The sequence below is a fragment of the Lactuca saligna genome, chromosome 2, assembly GCF_052625555.1.
Source record: "Lactuca saligna cultivar CGN05327 chromosome 2, ASM5262555v1, whole genome shotgun sequence".
In the NCBI taxonomy this organism is placed as follows: Eukaryota; Viridiplantae; Streptophyta; class Magnoliopsida; order Asterales; family Asteraceae; genus Lactuca; species Lactuca saligna.
In genome coordinates this window covers 38,903,722-38,922,218 of record NC_136418.1, presented here as the reverse complement: position 1 = coordinate 38,922,218, position 18,497 = coordinate 38,903,722, and the positions used below count along the sequence as shown (strand labels likewise).

General features: G+C 37.2%; 1 protein-coding gene across 1 annotated transcript; it reads left to right on the top strand.

Annotated features, from left to right (window-relative positions):
* The first annotated feature begins 13,243 nt into the window (after positions 1-13,243).
* Positions 13,244-17,139, top strand: LOC145029654 (uncharacterized). The gene is made up of 4 exons (XM_078978148.1): positions 13,244-14,296; positions 14,374-14,480; positions 14,623-14,790; positions 16,740-17,139. The coding sequence occupies exons 1-4, from the start codon at positions 13,244-13,246 to the stop codon at positions 17,137-17,139; spliced, it is 1,728 nt and encodes a 575-aa protein (XP_078834274.1).
* Positions 17,140-18,497: the final 1,358 nt, after the last annotated feature.

Sequence of the window (18,497 nt, the reverse complement as noted above, 5' to 3'; positions counted from 1 at the left end):
TCCGGGGGTGGAGGACTTGATGTATAGTACCACAACAACGAGTATAATAGTGCTCAAAGTACAAACAACCAACATAAATATAATTGAAAAAGCTACATCATAGTAAAAGTTTACAGGTTTCTAAATCAATTACATTATGTTGACAAAAATACAATGTTTGACGCCTTAGTGTTCCATCCTCAAAAGTCGTTGTTTACCCGATTCACTGATTCCTTGAGAATACAAGTAGTTTTGAAAAAGTGAGTTCATAAACTTTTAGAATGAAATTTTGAAATCCTTTCTTGTAAAAGTAGTGTATGTTCCAGAAAATCCAATATTTTCTCTCTAAAATGTAATGTAGTCTAAAATGCCAAGACTAATAGTATGCTAGTATTTTTTCCATTTAAAATTTGAATCATGCAAGTTTAAATTGGCATAAACTTGTTAGTTTAAATGGAAATCCCATAAATCTTATGTTTGTTAATACCTCATGTGAGTTATTATAACCATGCTATGACTTAGTTGGCCTTGTATACGACGTTCTTCGCGCGTCAGAATGTTAATGACATTTGTCACCCTAGACCTGCCGGTCTAGCAGTTGCATACAGCTACGGTGTGGGTTTGTCAACCTAATATAGTGTTGGGTTTTGAGCATTCTAACACTTCCTAAGTGTACATGCAACCCTAAAACCTGGGATCTATGCTTGTATAATTATTATGCAAAGTTGATTTCCAAGGCTATGATCCTATCTAGAATACATGGGGGAACAATTTTAACTTGAATAATAGATAGAACTACATACCTTTATGTTGTAAGTGTTCCTTGAAACCTTGTGAGCCTAGCACCTCTATTTTGATGCCTCAAATGCTTCACACAACACCAAATGCAAAGTATAAACTTGAGAGAATACTCTAACACACTCAAAATCGGCGAAGCCCTCTTGTTTCTCTTGTGTAACCGATTTTGGGGAGAGACATGGTCCTTATATAGTGTGTTGCATTAGGTAAAACCCTAATATAACATGACTCTTCATTTCTCAATCCATGGGTTAACTCCATGGAGCATCCTATGGGTGGAACCCAACTTGATAATCCATGGAGCCTTTTAGCCCACTATATAAGATATGGAAGATTTACATAATCTACCCATATATTTAATTAGTTATTCTTTTGATCACTTAATTAATTATAAATTAATTATTGATCAAAACTAATTAAATAATATTATTAATATATTAGAACTTATAATATATTAATAAACCATATGTGTTATTTCTCTCATTTAGTTTATCCAATTGCATGGTGCCATGCAACCCAAATGGACCATGCCAGTTCGGGTCAAGTATTAACCAGAAATAGTAATGGACTTAGACACCTTATCCAACAGTCTCCCACTTGGATAAGTCTAATAACTATAACTGCAACACTTCAGAAACCGATCGGCAATCGTAGCTCTTTCAAGATCTCTTGAGATTGAGAAGATGTTGATACGCCATTTAAGATAAGTGATCATATAATCCTCTGTTCTAGATATCAGCCGAACAAATACATGGAATAATGTCTTACTTATTGTCCAACAGTTTGTTTCCCTATTTCTGATTTGTTTGACAAATAACTTATTTGAACACATCAACTTAGTTCTGACCGGGCCCGGTACATAGGTTAAAACAAAATCATCGAGGGGCCCAGATATCAGCTTCTAATCCAAGAAGGAACAGATAAACTTCGACTCATATGTTTGTTCTACTAGTCATTGAATTACACACAAAAGCACGTTTTATAACATCGAGTTACCAATGCGTTTTCGTACGATCAATGCATAACCAACTCGTAAGTAACAAATCATATCTCTAGGTTTAAAGACTTACATGATATTACCGTCTCACGATCACTCGAGATAAAATTCCATGAAGTGATTCCAATGAGCGTGGGTTGATTCCAATACTCAGAACTTATGAGCACTCATGAAGTGTTGTCTTATATCCTGACACCTACAACCAACTTCATGACAGTCTTACTTCATATCTACTTCCAACATATGACTGACTGTGGAAAATTTGAATAATATGTGAAACCACAACATACTATTCTGGAAGTCAAAACATGCAAAAGAAATTATAATAAACGATTGACAAAAGATAGTAACACGTTACTCATAAATAAACACAACTTTTATTCATCATCAATTGTCAATTACACTTTACAAATTTCATAATTTATCTAACTACTAAAACTCATATCATCCTTCAGCCTTATGCTCCGAGCATGCTGGAGATGCTTAACCCTACTCAGTCCCTTCGTGAGGGGATCTGTTGGGTTCTCATCCGATGATACCCTCTTTTCCACGAGGATTCCTTCTTCTATGTATGTCTGATAAAATGATATTTCTGTCGATGTGTCTGGATCTCCCGTGATCCTTTGGTTCCTTGGCTAAGGCAACAGCACTTTCACTATCACAGAAAATTTCCATGGGCTCCTTTATAGCTGGTACAACTCCAAGGTCTCCAATGAAGTCCTTTTGCCATATTGCCTCCTTTGCTGCCTCGCTCGCTACTATATACTCTGATTCACAAGTGAAATCAACCATTGTCTCCTGCTTGGAACTCTTCCAAGTGATTGCTCCTCCGTTTAAGGTAAAGACCCAGTCCGACGGAGAGCGGAAATTATCCCTATCAGTTTTGAAGCTAGCATCACTATACCCTACAACTCTCAAGTCATCACTCCCACCAAGGGTAAGGACCCAGTCCTTAGTCCTCCGTAGATACTTGAGGATATTCTTTACCGCAGTCCAGTGTGCCTTGCCAGGATTCCGCTGATACCTGCTAACCATGCTCAAGGCAAAAGCTACATCAGGTCGAGTACACGTCATAGCATACATGATCGAGCCTACTGCTAAAGCATAAGGTACTTGACTCGTTTCTGCTATCTCAACCTCACTACTTGGGCTTTGTGTCTTACTCAATCTAGCGTTACTCTGGATGGGTAACTCTCCTTTCTTGGAGGTTTACATGTTGAATCTCTTCAACACCTTGTCCAAGTATGTACTTTGACTAAGTCCAATTAGTCTTTTGCTCCGGTTTCGCAAAATCCTTATCCCTAGAATATAGGCAGCTTCTCCTAGGTCCTTCATAGAGAAACACTTCCCAAGCCAGGACTTAACTTCCTGTAGAGCTGGGATGTCATTTCCTATGAGTAGTATGTCATCCACATATAATACCAAAAAGCTAACTATACTCCCACTAGCCTTGACATAAACACAAGATTCATCTTCACTCCTAGAAAAGCCAAATTCCTTGACCTTTTCATCAAAACAAAGATTCCATCTGCGATGTGCTTGCTTTAATCCATAAATGGATTTCTCAAGCTTACACACTCTATTAGGGTACTCGTTTCTGACAAAACCTTCTAGCTGACTCATGTAAACATCTTCAGTCAAATTTCCATTAAGGAAAGCGGTTTTGACATCCATTTTCCAAATTTCATAGTCATGAAATGCAGCTATGGCTAACATAACCCTAATAGACTTAATCTTGTCTACTGGAGAAAAAGTCTCATCATAATCCACTCCAGGAATTTGAGAGAAGCCCTTTGCAACCAGTCGAGCCTTATAAGTGTGTACATTACCATCCATGTCGATCTTCTTCTTGAAGATCCATTTGCACCATACAGTATACGACCTGGTACATTCTCAACCAAGTTCCAAACTTGATTGTCATAAATGGATTGTATCTCGCTATCCATAGCCTCTTTCCATTTAGCAGATTCAAGGCCTGCCATGGCTTCCATGTAGCTGTTAGGTTCATCCATACCTATTAGTGTCTCATCACTAATAAGTGTCTCACCTTCCGTAGTAATATGGAAACCATAGCAATGCTCAGGTGCATTCCTAACTCTCGTGGAACACCTCAGAGGTACAGACTCATCAATTGGCTCAATAGGAGTTTCCTCCTCAAGTTGAGGACTAGGATTTGAAGTTCCTTCACCGCTTGACTCTTGAAGTTCTTTAAGGTCAATTTGCCTCCCACTGTCTCCTTGGCTTATAAATTCTCTCTCTCTAAAGACTCCTCTTCTTGCTACAAATACCACATTATCACTAGGTCTATAGAAGAGGTAACCAAAGGATCTTTGTGGGTAGCCGATGAAAATACACCTCTCGCTTCGGGGTTCTAGCTTATCATGAGACTCGCGCCTCACAAAAGCCTCGCAACCCCAAATCTTGATGTGGTCTAGTTTAGGTACTTTACCAGTCCACATCTCGTGAGGAGTTTTGGCAACTTTCTTTGTAGGGACTAGATTAAGAATATGGGCGGCAGTCTCTAAGGCATACCCCCAGAATGAGATTGGTAGCGAAGCTCGACTCATCATGGAATGAACCATATCCAACAAGGTTCAATTACGCCTCTCAGCTACACCATTCAACTGCGGTGTCCTGGGAGGTGTCAATTGTGAGACAATCCCACATTCCCTAAGATAGTCGAGGAACTGTAAACTAAGATATTCACCACCTCGATCGGATCGAAGCATCTTAATGTTCTTACCCAATTGATTCTCGACTTCCTGTTTAAATTCCTTAAACCTTTCGAAAGTCTCTGACTTATGCTTGTTTAAGTAGACATATCCATATATAATGTAATCATCAGTAAAAGTCAAATAATAACGATTAGCATCCCTTGTGGCATGTTTGAATGGTGCACACACATCCAACAAACCTTCACCCCTCTCACAAGAACCTGTGAAGGGTGACTTTGTCATTTTCCAAGTAAGCATGATTCGCAACTATCATCAGACTTTAGGTCAAATGACTCCAAGACTCCATCCTTTTGGAGTTGGCCTATGCATTTCTTGCTTATATGTCCAAGACGACAATGCCATAGTGATGCTTTATCTATGTTATTATTATTATTAACAAAATCAACACACAATACATTATTTCCTAAGTTATCAACTGCAGATACAGTTTCATACACGCCATCACAAGGTATTGCTTTAAAATAAAGAACATTATTAAAGAAAGCATTAATCGAACCAACTTTATTATCAAATGAAAAGGTGAAACCTTGTTTATACAATGCATGAAAGGAAATAATATTTCTTGCCATTTCTAGCGAATAACAACATTTATTCAAATCTAAAGTAAACCCACTACTTAGCGATAAAGTATAAACTCCAATCTTGGTGACAGGTGAAGCTTTCCTGTTTCCCATGATCAAGTTTATCCTTCCTTGCTCCACATTCTCACTTCTTCTTAGTCCCTCCAAATCAGAACATATATGAATACCACAACCAGTATCAAGGACCCATGAGTTAGAATGGGGTGGGTTGTTAGATAAGATAGTGTAAATACCTGCATGGTTGGGTTTGACTTTCCCATCCTTCACATCTTGCTGGTACTTTGGGCAGTTCCGCTTCCAATGTGCCTTTTTATGGCAATAGAAGCATTCAGCCTCCTTTGGGTCAGAAGAAGGAGTGATGAAACCTTTCTTGGTTCCACTTGAAGAAGAGCCATCAAGGGTTCTAACCTTGGTACCCTTCGAAGAACTCTTTCTCTTCTTCCCTCGTCCTTTCCCGATTGCCAATATAGGAGTGGAGTTTGTAGGAGTAGGAGTAGTAACAACCGCCTTACCCTTAAGACCACTTTCTGCGGTCTTTAAGAGTCCTTGAAGTTTTCTGAGAGTGACCTCTTCCTTGTTCATGTGGTATGTCATGCGGAATTGATCATAACATGAAGGTAAGGAGTGCAAAATAATATATATTGCTAGCTCCTCAGGGAAGTTCACATTAAGCTTCAACAAGCGGTCCAAAAATCATTGCATGTTCTGCATTTGGCCCGTGATGGGTTCTCCATCCTTCATTCGAGTTGTTATCATGGAGGAGATGATTTCATACCTCTCTTGTCGTGCACTTTGATGGTATCTTTCCATCAAATCTTGGTGCATTGCAAAAGGGTAGTAGTCCTCGTAGGACTTTTGGAGATCGGCTGTCATAGTGACCATCATGATGCATGCCACCTTGGTGGCATCCCTTTCATGTGCCCTAGAGTCAGCGATCTCTTGAGGAAGAGCAACTGTCTCATCAATCTCCTTAAGCTCCTTATCGAGGACATATTATTTGTCCTCGTAGCGAGTAATCATTCGGATGTTTCTGATCCATTCATTAAAGTTGGATCCATCAAAAGTGACTTTCCCACACAAGTTCATAAGAGAAAAGGAGCCATTAGGATTAGAGCCAGAAGCAACAGTGTTTGCAGACATCTGAAAAGAAGAAAATTTTAGTTTAGAAATAGAGATAGTCCTTAATAAAACACCCAAATGTAGTATTAAGGCTAGGACCCAATCACAATATATTATAATTAGAAGAGGTATGTCATAATCTAAGTAATAACATATTTGAAAGGTAAGTGAATGACGATTCACCAATTTCCACCAAAGTCGAAATATTAAAAATATGTAATTTGGTTCTTAGAAACTCCTAGATTCTTTTGAGATTCATTGAAATTTTCAACGGCATGTCTCAATCTCGAGTGTGCCCTCCAAGTTTTGTGACTGGGATGCCGAGGATCACAACACGAGGTGTGAAGTAACCATGCAAATTACTTGGTACCCTTAATAAATTACCCCTCAATCAATGTGTCGGTTAACCACACACGCTCCATCGATACTATGATAAATATTAAGTCACCCTTTACCTACCTTGTTAAGTCCAAGTTAGTGTGCCGGTTAACTACACACGCTCCACTAACGACTTAGACAAAGTGTAAAGTGCAATTTCATGGATTAGCACCTTATTCACATTTTTCCTAAAGTAACTAAGATTGGGAATTTAATAAAACATTTAGTTACTTTATAATATTCATCATACTTTTAATGAGAATTTATAAGTCCTTGTCTTACCCGTTTGGTTAACGACCCTCCACCAGTCAAGTAAGTTGTGGGTGAGAGTGGACACCCATTAAGTTGCCATTTTATAGGCAACAACCTTATACCCACCTTATAGACCGGCTTCGTGAATGAGACGTACTAGCGGTAAGACGACTTTGATCTTATACATACATACATACATACATACATACATATATATATATATATATATATATATATATATATATATATATTAGTAACTTATAATATTATAAGTATAAGGGTTGAATTTTAACTTTTAAAATTCCAAGTGTTGGAACTAAAGGTTTAATCAAGACTTTACTTGTTCCAAAACATGAGGGCAAGTTTTGTAAACTTTCAAAAGTTTTCATTTCTTGTAACTTATGAGTTTATTAGGGTATTAAAAATGAAGACTCTTCATTTTTATAACCCATGTGTTCTTTTAATGATTTTAAAGCAAAGTGACTTTTGGTTTTCCATAACTTGAGGACAAGTTATGGACTCCATTAAAACACATAACGATCATGAATTAATCTACCACATAGGTTACAAATAATTCCTATGATCATCTAAACATCATAAGATCAAGAACATGAATATGAAAACTTTCATGAATCAAAAATTACATTTAAAACTTTGTAATTTTGATAACTTGTTGTTGTAAATGGATTAGCAAAGACATTACACCATCTAAAACAGGTTTTCAAGTACCAAAACAGTTTAGGGTAATGTTTCTAGTCCATTTCCAGCAACTAAAGTCGAAAAACTGAATCTGAGGCTCCTACTCGCCGAGTGCATGAACCTACTTGGCGAGTAGATTGAAGATTCACATGAACTCGACGAGTCCCCCCATGGACTCGGTGAGTTCATCAGTCAGATTGCAAAAATATCGACTCTTTTCAACTATTTAGCACAAATAACAAACAAAAAAGCCTAAGCTCTAATACCACTGTTGGGTTTTGAGCATACTAACACTTCCTAAGTGTACATGCAACCCGAATAACCTTGGATCTATGTTTGTCTAATTATCATGCAAAGTTGATTTCCAAGGCTATGATCCTATCTAGCATACATGGGGAACAATTTTAACTTGAATAATAGATAGAACTACATACCTTGTTGTTGTAAGTGTTCCTTGAAACCTTGTGAGCCTAGCACCTCAAGTGTGATGCCTCAAATGCTTCACACAACACCAAATGCAATGTATAAACTTAAGAGAATACTCTAACACACTCAAAATCGGCCAAGCCCTCTTGTTTCTCTAGTGTAACCGATTTTGGGGAGAGACATGGTCCTTATATAGTGTGTTGCATTAGGTAAAACCCTAATGTAACATGACTCTTCATTTCTCAATCCATGGGTTAACTCCATGGAGCATCCTATGGGTGGAAGCCAACTTGATAATCCATGGAGCCTTTTAGCCCACTATATAAGATATGGAAGATTTACAAAATCTACCCATATATTTAATTAGTTATTCTTTTGATTACTTAATTAATTCTAAATTAATTCTTGATCAAAACTAATTAAATAATATTATTAATATATTAGAACTTATAATATATTAATAAACCATATGTGTTATTTCTCTCATTTAGTTTATCCAATTGCATGGTGCCATGCAACCCAAATGGACTATGTCGGGTCGGGTCAAGTATTTAGAAATAGTTATGGACTTAGACACCTTATCCAACAAGATTTACAAATCTGTATCGAATTCATCGCGCTCGAAGAGTACGGACCAAGTTGTGCCCATATCTTTCGCATACGAGCTCTGTTTTCAACTTTCTTTTTATCGTTGAACTCCTATTAACGAGATCTTCAATTCTAGTTTTAATCCTTTTGGCTAAAATGCAACCGATCTAAAATTCGATTTCTGAGCTATACACTGCCACACTAATTCGTAGAAAAATCTTAACTTCCTCAAATGAAGTCAAATTTTGACATTCTCTATATGTACACTCTCGGTTTAATGACTACTACGACTTTAATTTAGATTACTAAGGCTAAAAGGTAATTTATCAAAAATTTCTTTTTTACGATACGTAGAGCCGTGTCGGTTTATTCGTGAAACTTCAACGGGGGCATAACCTCTTTGTTATAAGTCGAATTTCATTTTTCTTTATATGTATGAAATCCTTCTGACATATACTATATCTTTTGATAAGATTATTTATGCTAAATAGTCTTCTATCAAAAAGTTATTTTTAAGGATTATTTTCTCTAAATTGACTAGACTGAATCTGCGGGCGTTACAATAAATCTATTTCCTACTCACTTAAGATTTAAAGATTATAGGTCGGGGGATAGATAAAAATCTATTTGCATGTTGATGCATCATGTCTCATCTAACTCTTGTTGTGGGGGGCTCCCATGGTCGGTCGTGTTGTTATGCTTGTTGTATTCATACAGGTTTACTTATTTTATATATTATTTATCTTATACATATATTCCTATATATATATATATATATATATATATATGTGTGTGTGTGTGTGTATATATATATATATATAGTATGTGTTTGCGTAATCAAGTATTTGGGTAGAGTAACCACTAGGTACTAAGCTTATCAACAGGCTGACTATAATAACGGCTAGAGTATTTGTGTTTCCTGGATACTGGAGAACGTAACAACTAGGTATGATCTTAACTAATAGTGTGAATCAGTATAACAACTACGTATAATATTCAACTAAAAAGTTAAGCAGAGTATCTATCGGGCATAATATCATCCTAATTTTATGAGCATAATTATGTAACTACAATTAGTAATAACTATGTAGTAGTTGTATTTTAACATGTATAAACCCCCCCCCCCCCCCCCCCCGCTGAAAAGGTTTGGAAAACGGGGTCGTGAACTCACGTGTGAGTTATGATATCGTTGTTGTAGGGTGGGAACAGAAAATCCGAACTTCGAGAGGCACTCGGGGGTAGTGGAATGAAAATTGAGAGAGTGAGAGAGCGAGGTGGAGGGGTGTAGAATGGAGATTGTCGAAGCTTGCTATTTATAGCAAATTTTTGCACGCACAATGTACGATATGGGCCACATATTTGCACGTGAGCTACAGGGGGCTGCTAAGTGTCATCATCTCCATGTTCCATGTCTCCCCGTATCCAGACAAATTGTGTATCATTTTTTGCGCAGGCGCGTGTGACAGTAAAAATTTAAAATTTGAAATTTTGTAACTCTTGCATACGAACTCCATTTTCAAGGACTCTTATATATCCATATAGGTCTTGACGTACAACACAACTTCCTTTCCGTCGTTTGGGCTAGTTTTGACTTTCATTTTTTGACTAACTTTTATTACCATTATGATTTTACAAAAAATCATAACTCTTTCATACGGATTCTGATTTATGTGTTATTTATCTCATAATTCCTACTTTGAGTAGCACTACAGTTGTCCTTTTGGTGACTTTTTCCAAAAGTTCATCATTCTCCTCGTACTTTTTGTCGTTGTAAATTCTTACACACGATAGATATTTATAGACTATAAAAGTCACATCTCACCAATACCGAGTGGGATTTTTGTGAAATTTTTATTTCTAAGATCGCAGTAGGTTATATAATCTATAAATGTTAACTTTCTCTCAAAGTGATGCGACATTTTGCAGACTTATTTTTGAGCCTAAAGGTTGACATGGTTAAGGACAAAATTTTGAATATATTGAAATATATTGGATGGTTACAAGATTGTCCTTATTACATTGTTGTGTTTTATCGTCAATTATTAACAGCGGTCAATGAAGTATTTTCAAGGTTGGCACACATATTTTGTTACCAGGTTCATATATGAGTTTTTGCCTGTTACTGAGGTACAACAACTGAAGAGGGAGTTTTAGTACATTCATCAGACAACTAAGACTATGGCGGAGATCACCATCAAATGCAGGGAAAAAGATTTCATGGTTCTGCAGTATGTAGTGTATGAGCAGATGAAGAAGCCGAGGTACCATGATATGCTGAGGGATGATATCAAGGGGTTTATGATTATTTCAGGATGCAGACCTTGTAGGATATGATCGACAAAGACCATGAGCAGGAGATTGAGTTGGAGCTTCGGACAAAGCAGAAGCTACTTTCGGTTCAGACAAGGGAGGGCTCTATGAAGAAGCCTAAGACTTTCGATTCGCGAGTTAGAGTGTTGCAATATTTTGTGTTGTGTCAATATTGTAGTGTATTGTAATAGTTCATCTTTTGTAACGGGTTGGACCTGTCCACCCGATTTTAATGTGCTAGGGTTAGATTATTTATAGTGCATGCATGCACCGTTTTTAGGATCGATGGTACTAACCCTATGCTATCTTTACAGTAGAATTTCTTCTTCAAGCTCTTCTAAGGCATTTGTTTTTAATCATTAAACACATTTTCGATCATTATGTTCTTGGATTTGATTCATATACCTATTTAGATTCTATCGATCTAATCTTTATTATTCTAACAATTGGTATCATAGTAGGAGATTGTGTAGATCATACACAACTCTTCTATTGAAGTGTTATTAGGGTTTTTCCACTTTTATTGGATCTGTCCTAGCCTTCTTCATCATTTTGATCAATAGTTGACATTATATCATTTTGATCGATAGTTGACATTAGATCTTGATCCAAAAATCATAAAAGGCCCGAACCAACACCTCTACCGATACCCTTGGACTCCAAAACACAAACCGAATACTCGGATCATCCAAACTACATCATCCACCTCCAAATGAGCCCACACTTAATTCTTCAAGTGTTCTAAGTCTGCTAATACCCACCCCTTGATATCACCCTGCAATGAGAAATGATTCGAAACAGGGCCTTACACATAAAATTGTGCGCTTTCTGTAAGCGATATAGGAAGAAAATTCAACGAGATCAATGTGATGCAACTGATTATGGTAACGAAGAATCAACTCTATTTGTATTACAAAAGAGGGAAAGTGTGTGCAAATCCAAGATTAGGAGAAAGAGTAAAAGAGAAGAAGAATGTCCATGATGCAATTAAAGAATTCGCTAAAATGTTCGAGGAGTTAACTTGTAATGAATTTGAGCCATGGGAACGAGAGAAGAAGATTCAGAAAAAGCGAATGTTTTACCCAATTGAGATAGACGATGGTCATGTGGTCGATATGGAGGTCTAGGGTTAAGTCAGCTTGGAACAACTGCAACTCATTACAAGTATAATCCGTTTGTTGCTAATTTCTTGAGAGTGCTTTGTGGTCAAGAGATTTACATGTATGCTTTAATGGAGATGTGACTTGATGCACCAGATCTTCCTATCGCCATGCTCACTAATTTCTATATATAAAAACATGTAAGTGCTTTGTGGTCGAGAGATAAGATATGGTCAAGAGATAAGAGATATGCGGGTATGCTTTAACAGAGATGGGATGATAAAATGCGAAGAAGAAAAAACTAGCATTGTGTACTATAGTCAACGGTGGGTTTATTTGGATTTTTTTATTAAAAAAAATCACATCTTCAACTATAACTAGACAAGTCAGCAAACACAATTTGTTATGTGGCATATTATAGCAATTGTGTTTGGTTAGATGACCAAATGAACATGTCAAACATAACTTTATTCCCTCATAAAACACATAAATATGTTAGAGACTCATTCAACAAATTCAAAACAATTGTTGTGCTAAAGTGTTATTTTCCCTAGTAATTATTGCAGTATATTACAATAAATTAATAGTTCTAGTTCTTAAGTTATAAACTTGATATGTTACGATTAATGTTAGTCGGTCAAGTTAGATAGAGTCGGATGGTTATATGGTTGTCCTAGGCGGTCTAAGCCAGTAAAAAAGTCAAACAAGTAAAAATAATATATATATATATATATATATATATATATATATATATATATATATATTCCAAATTTATATAATTATTTATTTATTTTGTTAGTTAGGAAGCAATAATATTGAACTTTTAAAATTTTTTATTCCTATTAACAGTGTCGGTCTACACGCACATTAATCCGGTTAGTTTATACTGATTAGTCCTTTTAACCTCATTCAACCACCCGAACACCTTATATTAATATTAAATAAAATAGGCCAAACGAAAAGTTATCTCAACGAAAGTTTATGTTATCAACGGCGTTATTGTAGTCGGCAACATGCATGAATCCTGCATGAATTACGCGTGTCCATTTCCAGGCCACGTGTCTTCCGTTCAACATATACACATACACAGTCCCACAGATGCCGTAAACACCACCACCCAGCACGTCTCACCCTTTAGAAAAATAAATGATTTTCATCTATTAACCACCTTATATATAATTCCCTTTCTTCCACTCACAACTCACAGATTCTATCTTCCAATCGAGTTTCTTTTGATATTCAATATAAGTTTCGAGTGCAATACGCTGATCTTGACATCAAATGGCTTCACGACAGGATCCCATCAGGGCAAGAGAAGATATAACCGGAAAGGAAGTGAGGGCGGAGGAGGCTGCCAGGACCGCCGCAGATGAGCTCCGAGACGTCAACAAACAAAGAGGAGTTACTGGTGGCGCAGGGGAAGTTGTTATCGAGCACCATGAGACACCATCTGACCAGAACCGCCCCGGTATTATTGGAAGCATATTTCAAACGGTTACCGGCACCTTCGGAAGCGCCAAAGATGCAGTGATCGGAAAAACTCATGAAGCCACCGAGAAGGCGTCAGTGGTCTCCGGCGCAGCTGCGGAAAGAGAAAGACAAAACAGAGAAGAAACAACCAGAAAGGCCGAGGAGTACAAGGATTCGGCCGCTCAAAAAGCAAAAGAAGCGAAGGATACAACAATGGGAAAAGCCGGAGAATATAAAGACTACACTGCACACAAAGCAAAAGAAACCGCAGACTCGGCTGCACAGAAAACGAAAGAAGCGAAGGACACTACAATGGAGAAGATGGGAGAGTACAAAGACTACGCTGCTGAGAAAACAAAAGAAACAGCCGATGCAACTTCGCAGAAAGCAAAACAAACCGCTAACTCTGCTGCCCAGAAAACGAAAGAAGCGAAGGACACTACAATGGGGAAGATGGGGGAGTACAAAGATTACGCTGCTGAGAAAACAAAAGAAACCGCAGACGCAACTGCTCAGAAGGCCAAAGCAGCAAAAGATTATACTGCTGATAAAGCCATAGCAGCAAAGGATTATACTGCTGATAAAGCCATAGCAGCGAAAGATTATACCGCTGAGAAGGCAAAGGAAGCCAAGGATGCAACAATGGAGAAGATGGGTAATGCAAAAGATTACACCGCTGATACAGCAGTGGCTGCAAAGGATTACACCGCCGATAAGGCCACCGAAGGGAAGGATACTGCTGTAGGGAAAATGACCGAAGTGAAGGATTCAGCTACGGGTATTGCAAGGAAAGCTATGGACTTTTTCACAGGCAAGAAAGATGAGGCTAAAGAAAAGATGACTGAAACTAGTGAAGCTACAAAGGTTGGTGTAATTCTACATTGTTTTTCAATGTTTAATTAACTAGAAAATGACTAAAATTTGGCTTTGGCTGATCATAGGGGACGTTGAAGGAGACCGAGGAAGATGCAAGGAGAAAGATGGAGACTATGCATCTGAAAGATCAAGGATATGAAGCGAGGGGAACTGGTGTTGACATTTCTGGAGGGTATATATATATATATATATATATATATATATATATATATATATATATATATATATATAAGATTAAATACTGGACGTATATATATACTTTCAGTGTTTTTATAATTCCTTTTGTAGGTGTTAATTGTGGGTGAAATGTGCAGTGGGAGGCGTGATGATGTGGTGAGGATGACCGAGGACACGGCGGAGGCACTGAGAAAAGCTGATCAGATGACTGGTCAGGCATTCAATGATGTTGGAGGTTTTGACGAAGATCTTGGAGAAGCTAAAGGAGTTTATCGTGTGCAAGTTAAGAAAGAAACGCATCGCAAGTGAAGCATAGTGTGATCTTCAAGTGTGCGATTATGGGATATATAATAGTTTGACACTTTTGTCGCGGTGTTGGCATAGGTTCGGGTTAATATGTTTGCGTTAAATTTGGATACTGTTGTTTTATTTTGTTGGTGTTTTGAAATAGTCGTGTATAATTTGAACTGGTTGTATGGAAATTATGGCGAAGTTAACCACGGGTGGTATATGGTGTGGTGTGTTTGGAACATGATTGCATGATGTTAGACAGTAGTCCTTGCTTGGAAAATTAAACAGTTAATATGGTGTTGATTCATCATCATTTATAATTATAAATATAGAGCATCCACAATTCTTTAAATTTATTAGATTTCAATGAATTAACACATTATCATTTCACTAATTATACAACTCTACTTTCAATCTATCGGATTCAATTTCAAATAGAATATTCTACTAATTATACAACTCTACTTGCACTGTATATCGCATTGAATTCAAATTCAAATAGAATTGAATAGAATATATATTTAATAATTAAAAAGTTTTTCTTTTCATTATTTATTGAATTCCATATCCTATTGAATGCAAACATGTCATCCTACAATGGTAGTCCATCGAACGACAATTAGGCATGTCGTCTCATTCAATTTTTCATTATACATTGTGGATATACTCTTAATACTTAAACACTCTTAATACTTATAGTTTTATGTAGTTGTATTTGTCGAAATATCGGTTTCAATTTTTCATTATACATTGTGGATATACTCTTAATACTTATAGTTTTATGTAGTTGTATTTGTCGAAATATCGGGTATCCTACAATGGTAGAGTCCATCGAATGCCAATTAGGCATGTCATGTCATTCAATTTTTCATTATACATTGTTGATATACTCTTAATACTTATTTAATACTTATAGTTTTATGTAGTTGTATTTGACGAAATATCGGTTTCAAATTTTCATTATACATTGTGGATATACTCTTAATACTTCATGTAGTTGTATTTGTCGAAATATCAGGTATCGGTGGTACTGGATGTCCAGACGGTAGCAACTACGTACACAGAAAGAAATGAAAACAAAATCACCCTCAACTCAAAACAACGTCCGACATGAGAAACTAATCAAAATACATATAACATGAAACCCTAGGAAATAAGTAGCACCAAGAGAATAACATAACCATTGCATAGCACCAAGAGAATAACATAACCATTGCAGTGAGAACATGTAATAGGAAACGGATATGGACGGAAGATGTTGAGCTGATGTGAACCAACATGCGTTGTTTGGAGATTAAACTTGAAATGTAAATTAAATCTGAGATGTAATTAGTGGTTTCAAAAACCTTGCCATTGTTATCACTTGAGATGTAAATTAAACCTGAGATGTAATTAGTGGTTTCAAAAACCTTGCCATTGTTATCACACCTACCAGGAGCTAGAATACAAGATCAGAACTCGAGATGTAATTGGAGATTTCAAAAACCATCACCTATCAACACTATCTACCAGGAGCAAGAACTATTAGAAATATGGGCTATACGTTAGTAGTGTTTCACACTAAGGTGTTCGGTTTCATGTCGCTACTATATATGTTGTGGCCGTTAATGACATCGACGCTAAAGCTATTCAACCCAATTTGTATCATGCTAATTACCTTGACCGTTGATGAGGAAATGAATCCATTGTCTAGGGTTCCGTGGTACATGAATTTTATCACTAACCTGCCGCGGTACTAACTGTTGACCCAACAACACCATAATGATTTGCCACGTCATCTAAATCTTTCATGTCATTGTTTGAATTAGTCGTTACTATACGTTTTTTTTTCTTGTTTGAAGTATTAGCTTAGTGCCTAGTTTTTCTAATGTTTTATTGCTAGTAGTGGGAGGTAGTATGACCCAATTTTTTTCTTTGGTTTGTTTAGCTTTATATCGTCGATTGTGACCACATTTTAATTCAGCTTGAAATTACATCAGAATTCACAGCAAATATCTGTTGTTCTTCTTTCTCTGTTTTGGCTATCTAAAGATCTTGATCTCCTCTTATTTCAACAAGTGGTATCAGAGCCGTTCGTTGCAGCAGAAATGTCCGAGTTCCAGTTCTTTGGTTGTGTCAAGAAATTGGGACAAACCAATTACAATACATGGTCGACATGTATGAGCTCTTACCTCTTAGGCGAGGATATATGGGATGTTGTAGGAGGAGCAAACACCATGGAACCCAGGATTGATACCAACGATGTGGTGCATAAGTGGAGAGTGAAAATGGGAAAGGCTTTATTTATCATCAAGACAACTGTTGAAGAAGAGCCATGTGACACTCTTAAGATTCTATTTTCGAAGAATGGCACTAAGTTATAGCTCCTTCAAAATGAGTTGCTCTCTGTGTCACAACGGGATTTGACGATTCCTCAGTACTTCCACAAAGTCAAGACCTTATGTCGAGAGATTGGTGATTTGGATCCACATAGCCAGATTGGAGAACCACGGATGAAAAGGATTATTAGTCATGGATTAAAGCCTGAATATAGATCCTTTGTTGCTGCTATTCAAGGGTGGCCGACACAACCATCCATTGTGGAGTTCGAGAATTTGTTGTCAAGTCAAGAATCACTAGTAAAATAGTTTTTCAGTGTTCAAGTGAAGACAGAAGATAGGGCTATGTTTGTTGAGAAAGGAAAAGCGCACCACCATTCGGCTTCTTCCCGTTCAAGCAACCATTCATCAAATCGACACAATGAAAGAACAAAAAAGTCCGATGCAGAAAACAACCATCGTACTTACGAAAAAGGTGAAGGTTCTGGTGACCGTAAGCAGAAGAAATTCAAGAAATGCTTTCCATACATGTGAAACAGTTATGGGATAAGAGGCCATATGGCCAAGCATTGCACAACCCTAAGGAGGAAGGGAATACAACGAATGTTGTTAAACAGGAACCAGATTGGGATGAGGAGGAATTGATGGCCCAAGTTCTAGAAAGCACTTTAGCCCATAATGTGCAATAGGAGGCCCGTCTTAGATAAATAGCTAATGAAGTTGAAGTCCAAAATGTTGAAAAGAGTAGGGCTCACTATGAGCCTGATAATGCCTCCGTCGCAAATTCAGGAAAATATACGAACAAGCTAGATGATTGGATAGTTGATTCCGGATGTTAACACCATATGTCTGTAGAACTTGATCGCTTGCTCAACCCAGTTAGCTATGATGGGAGTAAAGTGGTCATTATTGCCAACAATTCTCAACATCAGATCGTGTACATCGGTGATGTCTCATTCCCAGCAGATACCTACAAGAATGAACTAATTATTGAGAATGTGTATCATATACCCGGTATAGGAAAAAATTTGTTCTTAGTAGCTCAAATTACTTCTCTGGAAAGTATTTTTTGTTCAGACCCAATAGGGTACAAATTTTTGACGAGTTCGAGGCCAAATCGAAACTAGTATTGACTGGGTCCCGAAGGGATTCAGTATATGGTTTGTCGGCTGAAACAACCTTTGTTAATAAAATGAAAGTTCAGTCGAACGCATACCTTTGGCACTCGATGTTGGGACATGTAAGCTTTCACAAGCTTGGGATGATGATAAATAAAAAGCTTATGATGGGGTTGCCTCAATTACCAGTTCAGAAAGGAATTGTATGCTCGAGATGTCAATTTGGCAAAGCACATCAACTTAAGTTTCATCAGTCAGATTATATGTCACGTGAACCACTAGAAC

Bases quoted from the DNA above. Each gene is read 5' to 3' on its own strand.
- LOC145029654 (XM_078978148.1), top strand. From the start codon at position 13,244: ATGGCTTCACGACAGGATCCCATCAGGGCAAGAGAAGATATAACCGGA. The intron at 14,481-14,622 runs GTATATATATAT...TGAAATGTGCAG, and splicing joins GGTGTTGACATTTCTGGAGG to TGGGAGGCGTGATGATGTGG. The intron at 14,791-16,739 runs GTGAAGCATAGT...ATTTTAATTCAG, and splicing joins AAGAAAGAAACGCATCGCAA to CTTGAAATTACATCAGAATT.